We start from the raw sequence: 18,029 nt of genomic DNA on the forward strand, positions 1-18,029 counted from the left end.
ATCTTCTCTATCGATTGGCGTATGTTTCATAGGTGTACACCGAATTATACGACATTTTATATTATGTACTTGTAAGTTTAGGTATGCCAATAATGTTCGGATGCAAAACGTCGATTCGTAATTTTGGATATTTTATTTGTGAACGAAATATCACACGGTAGCTGGTTAATAATCCCAAAGCTAAAACGATTACGTTCAATCCTCACAAAATAAAAGCATTTCAACCCAAAATAAAAGCATTCCAACCTGTAGCTCGATAAAAGAAATACGTTGCCAAAACTCGCTAGGTTAGCCACCGATGTTCATTTTAAAGTAGGTCATAGAATAGTCTAGAAAATACTATATTTTACAGTCAGAAGTCCACGCTTCAATGAGTTACTCGTGTGTAGTTTTTTCCGTAGGACATAAATCACATACTTTCTGTTCGGTTTTTGTGTGAGCACGCTTCGTGCTTTTGGTTTTCCGGATTTTTCACAAAGAATAGGTGTTAATGGGTGAAGACCAAGACATATTTTACAACCATGCAGGGTCTTCATGAGCATATATACAAAAATTTTGAATGCTTTACAAAATGCTAATGATACTTACCTCCGGTTCGGGACTAACCCGGGAGATAAGAATCGATGTTGCGTAAGAAACTCGTAGAACGATATAAATTGAGTTGATATTGTTTTCTTACATATTTTATTTAGTGATTAAATTCCTTCATCCTCTCTTTATATCATGTTTTTGTAAGTTTTTAGTGAATAACTTTTATAAATAGAATATTGTATATGTATTACAAACCTTTAATGTATTTATAACAACAAGGGTTTGCTATACTTGTCGGGGGATATTATATTACTTCTAGCAGTCGTAGCCATTTCAACCATACAAGTGGAACAACAAAGTCGTAAATATTTTTCCTGTACACCGTGTACGGTGTACAAATCATTTACGGCGAAACCGTCGGACGCAAAAAGCGAAAGGCTTTGAATGTGGTTCCTACGTCATTAGCTAATGATGCATTACCGTTCGGTCGAACTAATGCTCGCTCACCCGCTCGGCTCGCTCGCCAGCCTGCGTGGTTTTTGCACGCCTTATTGACGTAATACGATTAAGTGGAAACACACTGAAAACAACAAAAAGCCAATATAGTTGGGGAGGGGAAGAGGGAATTTCAGGACAAGCTCGAGCGTGTCAGATTAAGCTTGTATAGGAATCCGACATGTGTCTAGTTATCATGGTATAGAAATCAGATTTCTCACGTGGTGGGTTAAAAAAAAAATTTGAATACTGAAATGTCATCGGATCTGTCAGATTAAAATAGGGGATGTTTAGTATACCCCAAAGAAGCTTCCATAATATAAAGCACTGACGATTCAAAGGTTAGGTAAGCCTGTGGGACATTTTAAAATATAAAAAAATAAAGCTTCATATTTTCCTAACTAAGCTTCGCAGATATTTTATTTTGCACTAAACTAAGTGATTTAGTCCTTGTTGTCTAAAATATATTTATAATTTACCTAAATAAGCAATTTTCTAAATATATTTTCTTTTTCAAAACTTTAAAATGGCTGCAGTTTCTGAACCCACCGCTAAAATAAAAAAACACTCTTATTATTTTTTTATCAGTTTTACCTAATGTAAAACCTACCTACTAGGTCTCCATGACGCTCGAGTGACTACACAATTAGCACCTTCCCCTCCCCTACTAATAGAAATAGCTTTTGACCGAGTATACTTAAGTACTGTAGAGTGTAGATGTTAAAACGGGATTGAAACGTGGATCGTTAGAAATTAATTCGAGGAGGTTGTTGCAGATAATAATAGATACCTAATGTTTTCAACATTAGTTTGATACTGATTCTTATTTCAATCCATACTAATATTATAAATGAAGACGTGAGTGAAAGAACACAATAACAAACATTTTATAACATACGGACATTTACTAATTTTTCCCTTATGATTTGAACAATCCTTATAACTTATCTACTTCATCACCTGGCTAATATATCTGGCAGCACATAAAATGCACAGTTTTTTATTTCAAATAATTTTCCGGCTTTAAAGCCTCCATGTATACAAAAAAAACGGTATTTTTTATGATAGTTACCGTGTTCTTCCACTCACATCTTCAAATTCGAAAGTAGGTCTATCTGCCTCTTACCGCTTCGTGCCCAAACCGCTGAACAGATTTTTCTGATATTTGGTATGGAGATACTTTGACTCTCGGGAAAGGACATAGGATATTTTTTTTTCCGAAATAATGTACGGTTCCCACGCGATAAACGTTTTTTTGCGCAACGGAGTTGCGGGCGTCATATAGCAAAGTATAAAAGGCATTGATCCGTTCATCTATTTAGTATTTACTTGTTAGTAGGAAAATCATATTATTATGTACCAAAATCAAATGAATAGTCTAAATATAGAGTTTCATCTGGAAAAGTGGCTACATTTATGTCAGAATGGACCTTTTCAATCATGTATTTCTTTATCACATTGCTCTGATAGGATATTCTTATCGCGTAGATAACTAATTCTAATCATACTTGATTACTTCGAATTAATATCATATTGGATTTATTTTTCCTTACTGCAGCAATTACAATTAATATTTTGGTGATTTCCAAAATTAACGATATACTTACTATATTTATTTTATATGATTATGAACCATTTATTATTATTTTAGTTAAAGATTTACGCAATTTTTTTTATTTTAATAATAATGCAGGGTGCAATTAAACCTTCCTACCGAATTTTGATATATTGATCCTTGTTAAAAATTAAAATACACGTATTTTTTCTTTTATAATCACTCAGTACTAAAATATTGAGAAATAGCTTCCGAACGCTATCCTAAAAAACACTACAATTAATGGACACGACGCGTCGCCCGCACGTGACGTGCCACCGCGCGCGCGCGCTTCCCCCGCGTTACCCCCGCTCCTTCCCCCGCGCCGCTAGTGACTGTTCTGCAACGATTTTAAATGGGATAAAATATTATGTCATAAAAAATAACACCCAATTTTTGTTGGTAAAATTGACTCCTAATGAAACCTAAGCCCTGGAAAAAATTTGGCAGGAAGGTTTAATTGCACCGTGTATATCAATTCACTAAACTTTCTTTTATTTTGTTTCAGCTATCACACGATCCAGCGATCTATATGAAGAGGATTGGGCGTACTATATCTATCATCGAAACAGGTAAATACAATAATTTAGTCATTCTCTTATCTAGACAATAGACTAACTGCCGAAATCAGAGTGGAATTGCTTAAATGTAATTAATTCTAAATTTTGACATTAGCCCCATACATTTTCTGTCAAACTCTTCATTAAATTGTAGGTTAATCATAATTAAATGTCTCTGAGTACGGCGGATAGTAACTTAAATGTGTTTGGTGCAACTATCATTGACCCAATGGGTATATAAAGCCTTTAAATAGCCTCAAAAGTTATTTTTAAAAGCTGTCTGAAAAGCATAACAATTGGAAATCTATTGTGTCTGTAATTCCTACGATCCCTTATTAATTACATTTAAGAAATCATTATTCGTCTCGGAGTGCGACAGTAAGAAGAGATATTTTCATTTAAAATTACTTCCACCCTTAAATTTTCCTTTCATAGATTTTTATTTACTTACCACAATGTTATACGCCAACATAGTGTGATATTTCACTCCTTCCCTTTATTCATACAAAGACAAAGGATTTAAAATTACCATACTCCGTCTTCATTCTATTTTCCTTATGACCCGCCAGTGTCAGTGTAAAGCTTAATATATACTGGATAGCTGTTATAGCTGGCATGCTGGATTGCAAGTGAATTTTACATACAGTACTCCCAAATTAATAATGCGCATGGAAATATTCGCCAATTGTCGTAATCACGGAAACACCCGAATCTATGAAACGTAAGAGCCCCAAACAATGCACATGCATTTTGCACCTTGTTCAAAGGAAATAGAAGTAAATATCATATAGCCGGTGGCTGTCCGCTGTCGCCGGAACCAATCGCGGCGACCATGGTAACGTCCAAGCAACGTCAGGCGGCTCTACGTCGCTGCAAAGCGCTTTCTTAAAGTTAAGTTTAAAACAGCGCTTGCAGCGACGTCTTCCGACGCTCGGGAAATATGGCCGTTGCCGAAAAAGTACGAAAATTTCTATGCGCATTATTACTTTGGGAGCACTGTACAACTTTTTACTTTCAATTCATGATTTGCTGTGTTGTTAAGCAAAATTTAAAAATTAAAATGAAAACAGTATCCCGCACTCCGCAGAAATCTTACATTTTCTTGCATGTATCCTAGTGTGTCATCCCCGTAGAAGGACATAGATTATAGACTAGTCCTATCAATAGAGTCTAAAGTGTTCATTTTAATGCCAAATTTCATCAAAATCCTCGATGTATCGGATAACATCGGAGCCTATTCGGTAGAAACAAGGAAATAAACTTTTCGTCTTCATAATTATTAGTAAACGTAACAGGAAGAAAAAAATATATCAATTCCCTACTATGCAAGTTACTGGCCAATTTTCAATGCACACAACGCCAGATGCCAGTAAGTTGCAGTATGAAAACAAGCTACCTTATAACACGTGTTTCGCTGGAACATAGTGAAAATGGTTTCGAAGTAATGAAGATTGAAGACTTTCCTATTTTTGACTCCCGATGAAAATAGAGGATTGTTATAATTTGGTTGTGTCTATGCATGTGTGTCCGTCCATGGCATCGTAGCATCTAGACGGGTGAACCTATTTAGATCTAGTGTTTTGTGTCTTTCTGTTGCCTCTTTTCTTAAACTTTTATGTCTTTTGAGCATTCCAAGAAAATTTATACATACATCCATACTAATATTATAAATGCGAAAGTGTGTCTGTCTGTCTGTCCGTCTGTCTGTCTGTCTATCTGTCTGTTACCTCTTCACGCCCAAACCGCTAAACCGATTTTGCTGAAATTTGGCATGGAGATACTTTGAGTCCCGGGAAAGGACATAGGATACTTTTAATCCCGAAAAAATGTACGGTTTCCGCGCGATAAACGAGTTTTGGCGCAACGAAGTTGCGGGCGTCGTCTAGTACTTTATATGGCAAAGAAACGTTTGCCGGGACAGCTAGTTACATACACTCGAAAACAGAACTGCCCTTGAAGCACAGTCGCGTAAAAGCAACCCTACAAAAGAATGAACTTTTGTTCATCCGGTTTTTGTTCCATATCGTAGCTCGGAGCAATGAATTTAGATTTGGCTGACGCATCAGAACCTAGTAATGGCAGCTTTGAGGTCTGACCTAGAAATACAAAATTCGAACTGACGGAATTTCCCATTGCACAAGCTGAATGAAATGAAATTTATAAACCATCTAGTTGTTGCCTGCTGCTTTCAATGTTATTTAATATTAATATCATAGATTATTGAATAAAATATAAACTGATAGGTAACCTTTAAACATATATTTTTTCTTTTCGACTTCCTTTAGAAGCCTTCCTTTTGTACTTTCATTCCTTTGTTACATAAGTAACTAACGCGTTTATCGCGCGGGAACCGTACATTTTTTCGGAATAAAAAGTGTCCTATGTCCTTTCCCGGGACTCTTAAGTATTTCCATACCAAAAATAAAGAAAATTGGTTCAGCGGCTTAGACGTGAAGAGGTGAACGAGTTGAACGACAGACGGGAAGACAGGCCCACTTTTGCATTTATAATATTAAGTATTATGTTCTTCATAATATTATAGTTTTTATAATTCTCGGTGGTACAGTGATAAACGTTTAGAGTAACCGCGGTTGGTAATGGACAGTGAAATAAAAAAGCGCTTATCAGCTGTTTCGCTGCGGCATTTTATTGCCTTTTAAGTTTTATGCCAGCTCGGTAGGGTTGTGATTTGCAAGGATATTGGAGAGATGGAATTTTGCTCTTTCTCACCATTTCTCATTTATGAGTTATGGACGGAATATTCACTTAGCGGCGTTGTTAATTTTTTTAACAACGCCGAAAAAAGTATTAACAACATGTCAGGACACGTCACCTGTGATGCTACGTAGAGGAGCTCTCTTTCTAATTTTCAAGTCTTACATTTGCCAGCATGTTTGCGGAACGCGTTGTTTTTTCCGTTCGCAGGCAATAGAAGTTATTTCTAAGAAAAGTTATAAAGAACTAGTTATAAAGAGTAAGCCACGGGGAAGAATATAATATTATTATACTAATTAACAGTTATATTTATTTATTGCACACGAGTCGGGATGATTTAGGAATTTTTTAATTGCAATACTGGGTTAATAGGTACATGAAATCGTCTTTTTTTTTGCAATAACATAAAATTTCTGATTGTTTTAGGTCATCTCCAATCGTTCCAGCTGTACACCACAATGGAATTCTAAGACGAGATAATGGTAAGTTATTTCTACTTTAGCCCTAAAGGAAGACATTCACCAAAAATTTATGACACTTGTAAAATAAAGCGCTAAGTTGATATTAGGCTGGCCGCATACACAAGTTTTCTGCATACGATTTCCGAATTCGTTTTCTATATTCGAAATCCGAATGCATAGAATCAGTTATAGAAAATACATTCACTGGCGTACACATTCGCGCTTTTCCAAACGATACGCTGAGTTCCGCACGTTCGTACGCTTCAAATGCAAGCCGGCACGTTTGCGCGTGAAAAATAATTGGCCAAGTGCGAGTCGGATTCGCGCACGATGGGTTCTGTACCGTTATAGAGCAAAATAAGGCCAAAATTTGTGTTTTTTGTATGGAAGCCCCCTTAATTTTTATTTAATTTAATTATTATTAATAAATATTAGAGTACATATACTTATAATTAAAGACTTTGTAAAAAATGTCATGTTGCCATTATTGATATCGAGAAAAAAAAGCAAAAAAATCACGTTTGTTATATGGGAGCCCCCCTTAAATGTTAATTTTATTTTGTTTTTAGTATTTTTTGTTGCAGTGGCAGCAAAAATACACAATCTGTGAAAATTTCAGAAGTCTAGCTATAGCGGTTCTTGAGATACAGCCTGGAGACATACATATAGACAAACGACAGACATCGAAGTCTCAGTAATAGGGTCCCGTTTTTACCCTTTGGATAAGGAACCCTAAAAACGAACGTTTGCGCTAGTCTCACTGAATTTCAAATCTTAATTCCACTTGAGGAAATGGCATACGGTTAACGTGTGTATGCGGCCAGCCTTATTAGTGATTTGTTCTCTCAATGACGAAAATTTATGAAAAACAACGAAAAAGAGAAGTTCTAATTCCGGCAAAATGTGCGCTTTCCACGTGATAACTGAATTCATACTCAAATGAAATAACAGATATCCTAATTCCTTGTAGCTCATACAAAAAATTATACAGTGTGTAACAAAAATAAGTGATAATACTTTAGGGTGTGTACGTGTTCCTTGTAGAGAGTTCACTGTGAAAGTAGCAGTGCTGAAAGACGAACATTTTTTTTCACTTCTGTATGGGCAAGGGCCCGAGCGTCACGAGTTTCCCCATACAAAAGTGATTTTTTTTTGTCTTTCAGCGCTGCTACTTTCACAGTGAACTCTCTACAAGGTACACGTACACATCCTAAAGTATTATCACTTATTTTTGTTACACCCTGTATAACTGTACAATGTGGAATGTAGATACCATTATGCTGATCGCCATATCAGTTTCACGGGCAGACATACGTGGAATTGTAATAAGACATTTGCATTCCAATTATTGTTGTCATTTAGCTGGGGGTAGTGGGTGGTAGTCCGGTAGGTACGTCATACGGAATTGATGAAATTGTTAGTAATTCTGCAAATTACACACAATAAGGCGGGCCGCATACACACGTTTTCTGCGTACGATTTTAGAATTCGTTTTCCGTATTCGGAAATCCAAATGCATAGAATCAGTAGAAAATTACACAGCTTGGCCATGGGCTATTATATTATATTCTGTGCCACGGGACTGAGCTCGCCTCGCTTCGCCGTTCGCACCGCCGATCCTTGTGGCCAGGCCGTAACTGGCGAACTCTTTTCCGAACGGAACGAATTCCGCACGTACGTTTCAAGTACAAGCCGGCGCGTGCGCGCGTGAAAAAAAACTAACGTTTGCGCTAGTCTCACGGAATTCCGCATTCGGAAAACGTATTCAGAAATCTAATACGGAAAACGTATGCGGCCAGTCTAAAGTATGCAGGTTTATCTAAGTAGATAGTATATAAGGTTTTATAATCTTAACTAAACGCACTAAATTTGCAAAAATCCTGGCAAAGGATAAAAAGCTTGTGCTAGAGATTTCATACATTTTTTTCGCATCACAATTCACACATAATAATATATAGATCAGGCTGCATACCACATAGCCCGAAAGTTGCGACCCACAGTTTGAGAAGGCCTGATGTGGGTAATATAAAATTATTCTTATTTAAAGTCACCAAGGGAGTAAATCAATCTGACCCCAAAGAAAATTAAATTAAGCCGCGTAATCTTATTAAAATAATTTCCTGGCGTCTCTGAGTAAATTTTAAAGAGCCATTGTCATGTAAAGTCTTGTTTGAAAAGAGAAAAGTTGCGGATAAAAATGTTTTCGGAAAACTCCAGCAACTTTGTCACTTTATCTCAAACTTTTGGGTTTAGTTCCCCTGCCTTTTGTGGGACTCAATTACAAAGACCGGCAAGAAAAAAGGTTCCGTTTTGCATTTTTTTGTAGCATTATTCATTACTATGTGAATTTAATATTATTATCATACTAAAGATAATTAATTGTTATTATATGGGTTTGGGAATGTTTAAAAAGCACCATGCCTAGGTTTGAGATAATGGTAAAAAAACAATACCTTCATAGAAGATTATTTTATTTTTTTCTTTACTTAATTGTATTTTGTTTATTACTGTTATTGATAGTGTATTATCAAAAAAATACCATGACTTATGAAAAAAAATAGGTCTTATAAAAGCAATGTTTTTTAATAAACCTTTCTTAGACTTTAAGGTTTTAAAACATAATGTTTGTTTGTATATTGAAACACTGTCTAGGGTTTATGAAAAAATTAACTAAGTATACAAAGTATCATATCATCATAGTCTTATCATTATCATAATATTATCATCACATCATAATTATTATCATTATAATTAGGTATTATTAATAAACCTATTGTATTTTTCATATTTTTTTACTTATAATATTACATTTTTTAATTTATTTAACTGCTTTAAAGACAAACAATTATAATAATTTCATGTGGGTGATATTGTTTGTCAGCGATGTACCAACTTTATGAGTTCCATCCTGAGTTGGATATTGAAGAGATCGGAATTACGAACGACTGAAGTTCAAAAGTGTTCTCAATTTGGTTTTCAAATATTAAGTTACCAAGTACCGGTGCTAATTAATAAGGATGATAGTTTACATTTTTATTTAATTAACTGCAACTAAATTTTAAGATGATATTATTATAAACATACTATAATTGGACGTTGTTAAGCATTATAATCATCCTAAAAAATACGTAAGTATTGAGTTTAAGGAGGCGACTGACCCTAAATTGTCGATTTTATAATTCATTTTTATACTTGAAAATAAGCCCCGAATCGTTTTATTTTCTAAACACTACATTATATTTTACCACATTATATTTCCGAGGATCCGACCTAGCAACTGAGCATTAAACTAAGTTAATATTTTTAAACATTGTATAAAATTCTAACATTGAGGAACTGACAAAGCGGATTTTTAAAATGTTGTATATTTATCGAGTTACTGAGAAAAAACTAATTCGGCGATGAATCTGCGTCGTCCTTTTTCACCTGGCATATGAAAGACGGGCGTGAGTGTGAAGAGAGAAGGACGATATTTGATTTTTTTGCGTTAGTCGCCCTCTTAACACCTCACACACTAGATTTTAATTAATGTTATGCGGCAGCCGGCTGCCGCTTGGGAATTAACGGGTTATATAAATGCAGTCATGTTCTAATGACTCACTAACAAGACTGCATTCATAACTCAAGAAAAAAAATTGTGGGTACACAAATGATTAACAGCGACCAATTATTATAATTATTGCAACAGGTTCGTATGTCATAATAATAATATTATGTCAGTTAACACTGCAAAGCATCGCAGCGCTATGTTTTGAAAATATAGAGTTGCAAAGACACTACTCGTATTTACTAGCCAAGAATGCGCTACGCACACAGACATAGAGCAAGATAGATACCGAATGTGTATGTATTTCGCGTGCCATAGCGCGTTCCCAAACGACGAGCAATGCTCGTCTTTCGAAAGTATTTTCTTTAGTCTGCTATCAGAATCGGACGTCAATCGGAATTTTAAAAAAGGCCTAAATGCCTAAAAGTGGTGTTGTATGGTAGGTCGCAAAAATAAGTTTTTATATTATTATTGCGGTCATCAAATTGTGGTCCCCATACAATACTATTTAAACCTTACTTACTTAACAAAATATAGGTTGAAGCTTCTAAAAAAATTAAATCACCTAAAACTAGGTACCAGTAACACCGACTTTCCTCAAAATACCGGACATTGTTCTGGCCGGTATGACCGTTTATTTTTTACCGGACAGGCCTCGAAAATACCGGACTGTACGCTTAAATACCGGACATCTGGCAACCCTAGTTGTAGTAACCTTACTACAACTGATATTTCTTTGGCTACCTGAGCTACCTAGCTCAGATTGAAATTAACTAAAATGCAGAAGTCGTTGCACCCAAAGAAAAGTAATGACAAAGTTAAAAATCCGGCTTCAAAAAAGGTCGCTTCATCAAAGGCGAAATGAGGAATAATTTTTAAATGAATGAAACTGCGGAGCTTCAACTTTTGAAAAACGCTATCAAACGAAGTCCTAGTGCAATTTCCGAGCGGTTTAGTTGTAGAGTGCCCAGAGCCTAACTCGGCAATGCACTCAAAACTTTCAAACTCCGCGGTCCGCAAAGTTGCCCGTTTACCGATTTCAGTAATACGGACCTTTGACGCCGATCGAGTTTGAGCTCTATTTTGAGGCTTCAGAGTACAGTTTTCATTGGATTTACATGAATGAACTTTTTTGAAATCCTTTAGTTCAAGATAAAGTTGGTAACTCTTGCTTTTTTGCTCGTATTTATTTCGTTAAATGAAATATTAAGGAAATATTTGGTTTTCGCATCTTACCAATGAGCAATATAGGTAAGGTAACAAAGGTATATATAAGTAAATTAATTAAAAGTTTCCTAAATGTATCTGCCTCATTTAATTTTATGTTTTGGCCTAAATTGTGACATGCTTTAAAAAAGAAAAACATAAGTAATATTATTTATTGTGCAAATCGAAATCACTGAATCCCTGAAGACTTTAGTGTCTGATGAAAATTTATCCGCCTACTGTATTAAAAATGTGATAAATAGAATAAGTAGGACATGATTTCTATACAAAATGATCTATTCACCTAGTAACTTGGTTACTGGTTAACTGATTTGAGTTGGCGCCTGCAACATGTAACAAGATTACAGGCTATTAGTTATTACAATATTATATTGTATATTATATGCTGTGTAAATGAGTGTCATAGGCTCATGGCACGTCATCCTTGTTCAAAGTCATAGGACATCGGCAACACAATATAAATGTGACTAGGCTGACGGCATACGCACGTTTTCTGAATTCGTTTTTCGTATTCAGAATTCTGATTCTGATTGCTAGTGACACTTATTTAAAGAAATACATAGAAACCAAGTAGTGTCGACACGACACGTCGTTTGCTCCGCTTCATGTAGCTGGCTTCCAAATTGTACCTTTATAGTAATAAACATAGAGAACTGGTATTTAGCACTAGCTAAATAGAATAGTCAATACACAATAAAGCGACCCAAACTTATTTGTAACTAGTTAAACACATTTACACCCACTGTGAATTTAGCGCCGCCTCCCGCCAGTTGCAAAATTATACGTTCCAACTTCACACCGAAGAAAACCACTGTTGTGAAGTTAGCAACTTGTTTTATTCGGACGACGATTTTGGAAGCTAGAATTTCCGCAATTTAGTACGGTCTAGAAATAATTTGCCTGAAGTTGTTTTGGACTATACGGCACTAAAATGCATTGAAAGAAAATATTACATAAAATACTACTATCTACCACTTAAAGCGTGACTCTTGTAGCATACATTTAGTATGCTACGAAGGTTGCGCTTAAACTGGTCGCTTTATAGTCATCACTATGCAGTATGCATTTTTGACGATTCATAATAGAAATCTAAACAAACACGTTTTATGTCTCATTCCACGGGAATGGGGTAAAAAGTATCTTAATATTTCCTGATCGTGGTTCCAAGCTCTTCATTAATTAACAGCCACATCGGTTCAGCTCTTCTGTATCTACCTATATCTTTTTTCTAACACAACTTTTTTCATATTATTATTACATAATATTATAAAGAAACTAGCTGTCTCGGCAAACGTTTCTTTGCCATATACAGTATTTCACCCGTATTATTTTATTGAAGTGAATAAATAAGTATGTCACCATGGCAACGTCCATTGCTATCCCGTCGCACAAACAATGGTCGCCGTCAGTCTCGAATTGTAATAATTTACTATTATTTATTAAACAAATGTACTTATCAATATAATAATTACCCAGTAGCCGATTCTCAGACCCACTGAATATGCATATAAAATTTATTAAAAATCAGTAAAGCCGTTTCGGAGGAGTACGGTGACTAACATTATGACACGAGAATTTTATATATAAGATAACATTTTTAATTGTCTAACATCTTTTTATTTATTACAGGTACACATTCGTTGGACAAATACACGTTAGAACTAAGGTTTGTATCTGCGAGAAGCGATTCAACGCTCATTAATATTTCATTAAAAATGTTTACAACGCCTTACCGATTGGCGGAGTTCGTGAATAACAATTTAGCGATGGGGCTTGGAATTCAGCCAACTGGCGTAATTACTAGCCAATTCATAGTTAAAGCTACATGCTGTATTTTGTGCTGAATACAAATTACTGTACATCAGATTATGCAAATTTCAGCCGAAATTATCTGCGCATAACGCGAATGCATGTGACAAACATTGCGCTTTGGACAGGAGTCTCGAACCTTATTTAAAACATTTTGATTCTAATTGTTTATAGCACTCTCCAGATTTCTAAAATTACATACAAATATAGTAAAAAGTAATATAATGCTGATTGATATATCTTCATGAAACTGTTAAAGAAACATATTTTAATATGTTTTCTATTTTTTAATCATGAAAAGTATGTCTTTCCATGATCAAAAACACACTAGTACAAAGTTGAACACTTTTAATATTAAGTACATAGTCGTATCTTTTCTATTTCTTCCAAGAAACTTCCTTTGATTAAAAAATATTTGAGTACGTTATTTTTTACCGGTTACTGAGAATAAACATCTGTGAAGTAGAGTCTGATAGATCATCATAATATTATAGAAATGCGATCCGGAAAAGATCCCTTTGAAATAACTTGCAGGCTGCGCATAAAGCAGTTTTCCTGTAAACGGCCTTAGTGCTCATAATTTTTCACTGAAAAAAATAATGTAAAAAGAAAAAACTATTTTTTTTTATCGTACAGAAATAATTTTGAAATTTATGATTAATTTGGTAACGAATTACGTAAAGTAATTCTTAATAATATCATACATCCGAAAAAGTAGCCGTTTGTTACTAATTTTGACGATAAAATTCTGTATGACGATACACACATGACGGACAGGACATAGGCATCCATTACACGAAGGTCATGATTGATGGAATTAACTGACCAGACCATAACCGTCGAATGGATGCAATAAGATAGTTGACATCCGTAAAACATAAATCAAATGGTTCCTGTGCGATTAAAAAACGTAAATGAACGGGCATCGTCTAGTAGCATACTCATATACAGGTTGTATAAATTAATGTATTATTGTATTATACTATACTACATTCTGTATAATACTAGACTCGCGAATAAAAATGTACAATGAAACCACTTGAAACTCTGTTTTGCGACCAAACTATACATTTAGTTAGCGGTTAACTGTACATAAATTAAAGAGAGATTAATGAAATTACCACGACGCCCGGGTCAGCCGTGGTCGTGCATTAATGTTCTCAATTTGAATTTATAGCAGGAGGTGCATGTGTTTGCCCGATAGTTATGTCATCTATGGATTGCTATTGATTGCTGTTATATTATCTATGGTAAATAACCCAATTATTGGCATATTACCTTTAAAAGGTCATAATTAAGAAAATTCTATTAGTGATATGCCTACTATGAAAAAAAATAAGGGAAGACTGCCAATTAAGTTACTTCATGTGAGTAATAGATTAAATAGGTCTTGCATCTCTGAAAATGAGCATTCAAAACAGTTGCACAACAGTTGGTTGTCGTTGTAGACATTTTAACAAACAAAAAAAGGTTTCACTCCTCTTATAATATTTTGGTCAAATGATAATTTTTATGCTTAAAATGCGTCATATTGTAGTTATAATATTAGAATAAAAGTCAAGAATAATAATTATTATTATCATGAAACACTATTAAATTCATAATAGATAATGTTATGGCTTATAATATTTAGATATTATTAGGTACAATATTTACGCTACCAAAATTAAAGGTACCATGAAAAACCACAATCAAATTATTATCAGCCTAGTAACAGCTGCGTTACTGTATTATGTTGGTGTATTTCAATTAACCTTCCATTGTTTTCGTTACAGCTCAAATAATTATAAGTACACAACTACCAGAAGTGATTTAGAGAGCTTTATCGAATTAATTAAAACAAGTAAGTGAATTTAACTATTATAATAATAGCTCCCACACCGGCTTCGGTGACGGTGGCCGATTTCATTGAAACCAGACCAGCTACGCAGGAGTAATTTTATAGTGCCCAAGTGTGTGCGCAGTACACAAGAGCACTCTCTATTCCTTTACTCTCATAAACCAGTGGGACGGACAACCGACACGACTGGCGAGAGATCAGGCGCAGGACCGACTTTTTACTTGCCCATCCGACGCATGGATCATCTTACTTGTCAGACAATCAGGTGATCAGCCTGCATTGTCCTAACCAAACTTGGAAATAACATGTTTCCAACGCGGGAATCGAACCCACGACCTCCGAGTCAAGAGCCGCGCTCTATACCACTAGACCACGGAGGCGTTCACTATTATAAAGGCTTATATAAATAGTTTTTAAGTATGTTTGTCACTTCATCAAAAATGCATCCCGTGGGTAGCTATTAGGTAGCTGTTTTGCCCTGGTGTAAAATTTTGTACGTAACTAAAATAATGCTTCCAACACCGGTTTCGGTGACAGGCCAGTTATTTCACTGCGGTACATTTTGTATTGTCCAAGTATGTGCGCAGTATGTAAGAGTACTATAAGACTTCCTTCTCTCTATTCTTTTACACTCTCAACCCAGTGGAACAGTTGATGTGAGATGACCAACTCGACTAGCGAGAGATCGGGAACAGATAAAGTTTTTACAAGTCCATAATATTATTATACCTAAAACATTGATTATTTTTTAACTAAGTACTGCTGCTCTTGTAACTTGTATCTAATTGTGTAGGGAATAAACTTCAAACGTTTGTTTTAGCGTAATATGAAAGTAATTATTATTTCAGATGGCAGACCCAAGAGGAGTTTGGTATCCGGTAACATAATGATAACACAACATTTTAACGAGAAACTTATTTCGCCAGGCGAAGACGTGAGTATTAAGGCGAGACCGCACTAGGCGACACTACGCTGCAGTCTCCACTGCGGCGTCGCGTCGCTTCCAAAGTCTCGACGCGAGGCCATACTTTACGCTCCATAGCACCGCTGGATTTATATTATGCGTCCGAGGGTTTTGGCCGCTACTGTGTAACGATTTATTTATATAGCAGCGCTTCATTTACATACATTTGCTTGTAATCTCGCCGCGTAACCGCTAAACTGCGCGTTCGGGCGGACCCTTATAAATCCAGCCTAACGTTTTGTGTCACGTAGCTCCGCCACCGCATAGTGCAGCTTAGCTCATACGATTCCATAATTATTATGTAGTATATTTTGTGGCCCTGATAATATATCGTCAGCACTCAGCAGCATACATAGTATCGCCTAGTGTGATCTCACCTTTACCATACTGGCTTATGTTACAAGACAGGGGTGTGAAAATTTTGTCAGTTCTAACCTATATTTCATAATTACGACGTAATTGTAACTAATGGTATTCTAAAGCCCCTGAAGATCGTCTTGAAAAGGGTTAATACCACTAGCGTATGTCGATGTGTATAATATCTTCTTATGTTCGTAAAGTAATGCTTTCCAGTTCCTTCGCAGTTTTTGAAAACGGTGACTGGTTTGATTGAAACCAGATCAGCTACACATATGATTATATGAGATATTTAAGATATTCCAATTTTATTATAGTCTGTGTCTTTTTAAGACTTTTTAAAACAATGAATAAACTACACTACGACAATTTTTCACATCTCTTCTAGACTAGTACCAAAATCTGCCTCATCTCCCTGACTATAGAAGCTTAGTTAATATTATGTCTTAATATGTCCTTTAAACTTAAGAGGGCGACTAACCCAAAAAATCAAACATCGTCCTTCTCTCTTCACACTCACGCCCGTCTTTCATATGCCAGGTGAAAAAGCACGACGCGGATTCATCGCCAAATTAGTTTTTTCTCAATAACTCGATAAATATACAACATTATAAAAATCCGCTAAGTCGGTTTCTCAATGATAGAAATTCATACAACGTGTTAAAATATAAACTTAGTTCAATGCACGGTTATGGCAATAAATGAAAAATTCGTGAAAATTAGATGCATCTTTGTGATTTTTTTCTATCGAGAAAATTTTAAGATATCGTGTTTTTGCTCAGATCGTATTCTTGGAAATATAATGTAGTAGCTAATTTTAGAAAATGAAACAATTCGGGGCTTATTTTCAAGTATAAAAATGAATTATAAAATCGAAAATTTTGGGTTAGACGCCTCCCTTATTTATTATCTCGCGCACTACGAATTTTTGCACTGCGATTATTTTACCGACCGACTGCAATTCAAATAATCGCGCGGCAAAAAGTCGTAGTGTGCGATAGCTCTAACACCGACAAAAGTTTAACGAATGCATTGTTTAGCTCTCCCAATACACGTGACAATATGAGTGATAACCAACTAATACTGTTGCAGATAAGCCTGCAGTGCACCGCCACCGCAGACCGGCCACCGCGATTCATATGGGAGAGAGACGGAGTAGTGTTAACTTCTAACACTGATTCTAGGTGAGTACTGAGTGCAATTAGGCTTCAGTCTCGAAATCAGCGGGCAGCGGGGCGGAAGCGGCGGCGGCGTGGGAGTGGCGCGTTCTAATGTATAGATTTACATTGATAAGCCGTCTAGTACGCCACGAGCCGCTCGTCACTAGTCGGCTTATCCATATAAATCTAAACATTGGAACGCGCCGCCGCCGCGCCGCTACGCCGCTCGCTCCTGCCCCGCTGGGCGCTGATTTCGAGACTGAAGCCTTAATGTTCCTTTCCCATCAACGCGGCAGGCGACTTTATGATATGGGCTCATTTTGCCTTACGCCACTACAAAACAGCTGTGGCATGGCCCATCATGGGTCGCTAACTGGACCAATGTCGGTAGAAAATGAGCCGTAATACAGCCATTGTCATAAAGTAACATTACATTTGAATTTTTGTTTCTTTCGTTTCTACTATAATTATCAATCGGTAATTGTTTTAGTTTTGCGAATTTTTAAAGGTGAAAGAGACAAAAACAACTTTAAACAACATCAAAAACACGGTAGCAAAAATTCGCACCACCTACGAGTAGATAGTTATGAATTATAATATAAAATTGTTAGAGTAGTAGTCTAAGAGTGAGTCTACACAAAGCTCTAAACAAGTTATTGGCTACTTGTATACGATTAGCGATTATGAATTTTGACACAATTATTATAAACATCTCTCCGAATATTTGAATCTGTTTGAATTTGTTTAAATATTTGAATATATGAATTAG

General features: G+C 35.7%; 1 protein-coding gene across 1 annotated transcript in view; it reads left to right on the forward strand.

The window, feature by feature from the left end:
* Nucleotides 1-18,029, forward strand: part of LOC121728437 (Down syndrome cell adhesion molecule-like protein Dscam2) — a 90,787-nt gene that overhangs the window by 53,399 nt on the left and 19,359 nt on the right. The window contains exons 3-8 of the mRNA XM_042116632.1: nt 3,129-3,192; nt 6,322-6,377; nt 12,760-12,796; nt 14,715-14,782; nt 15,628-15,713; nt 17,193-17,284. Of these exons, the coding sequence (XP_041972566.1) occupies nt 3,129-3,192; nt 6,322-6,377; nt 12,760-12,796; nt 14,715-14,782; nt 15,628-15,713; nt 17,193-17,284 (403 nt within the window). The remainder of the gene's footprint in view (nt 1-3,128; nt 3,193-6,321; nt 6,378-12,759; nt 12,797-14,714; nt 14,783-15,627; nt 15,714-17,192; nt 17,285-18,029) is intronic.

The sequence above is a fragment of the Aricia agestis genome, chromosome 6, assembly GCF_905147365.1.
Source record: "Aricia agestis chromosome 6, ilAriAges1.1, whole genome shotgun sequence".
NCBI lineage: Eukaryota > Metazoa > Arthropoda > Insecta > Lepidoptera > Lycaenidae > Aricia > Aricia agestis.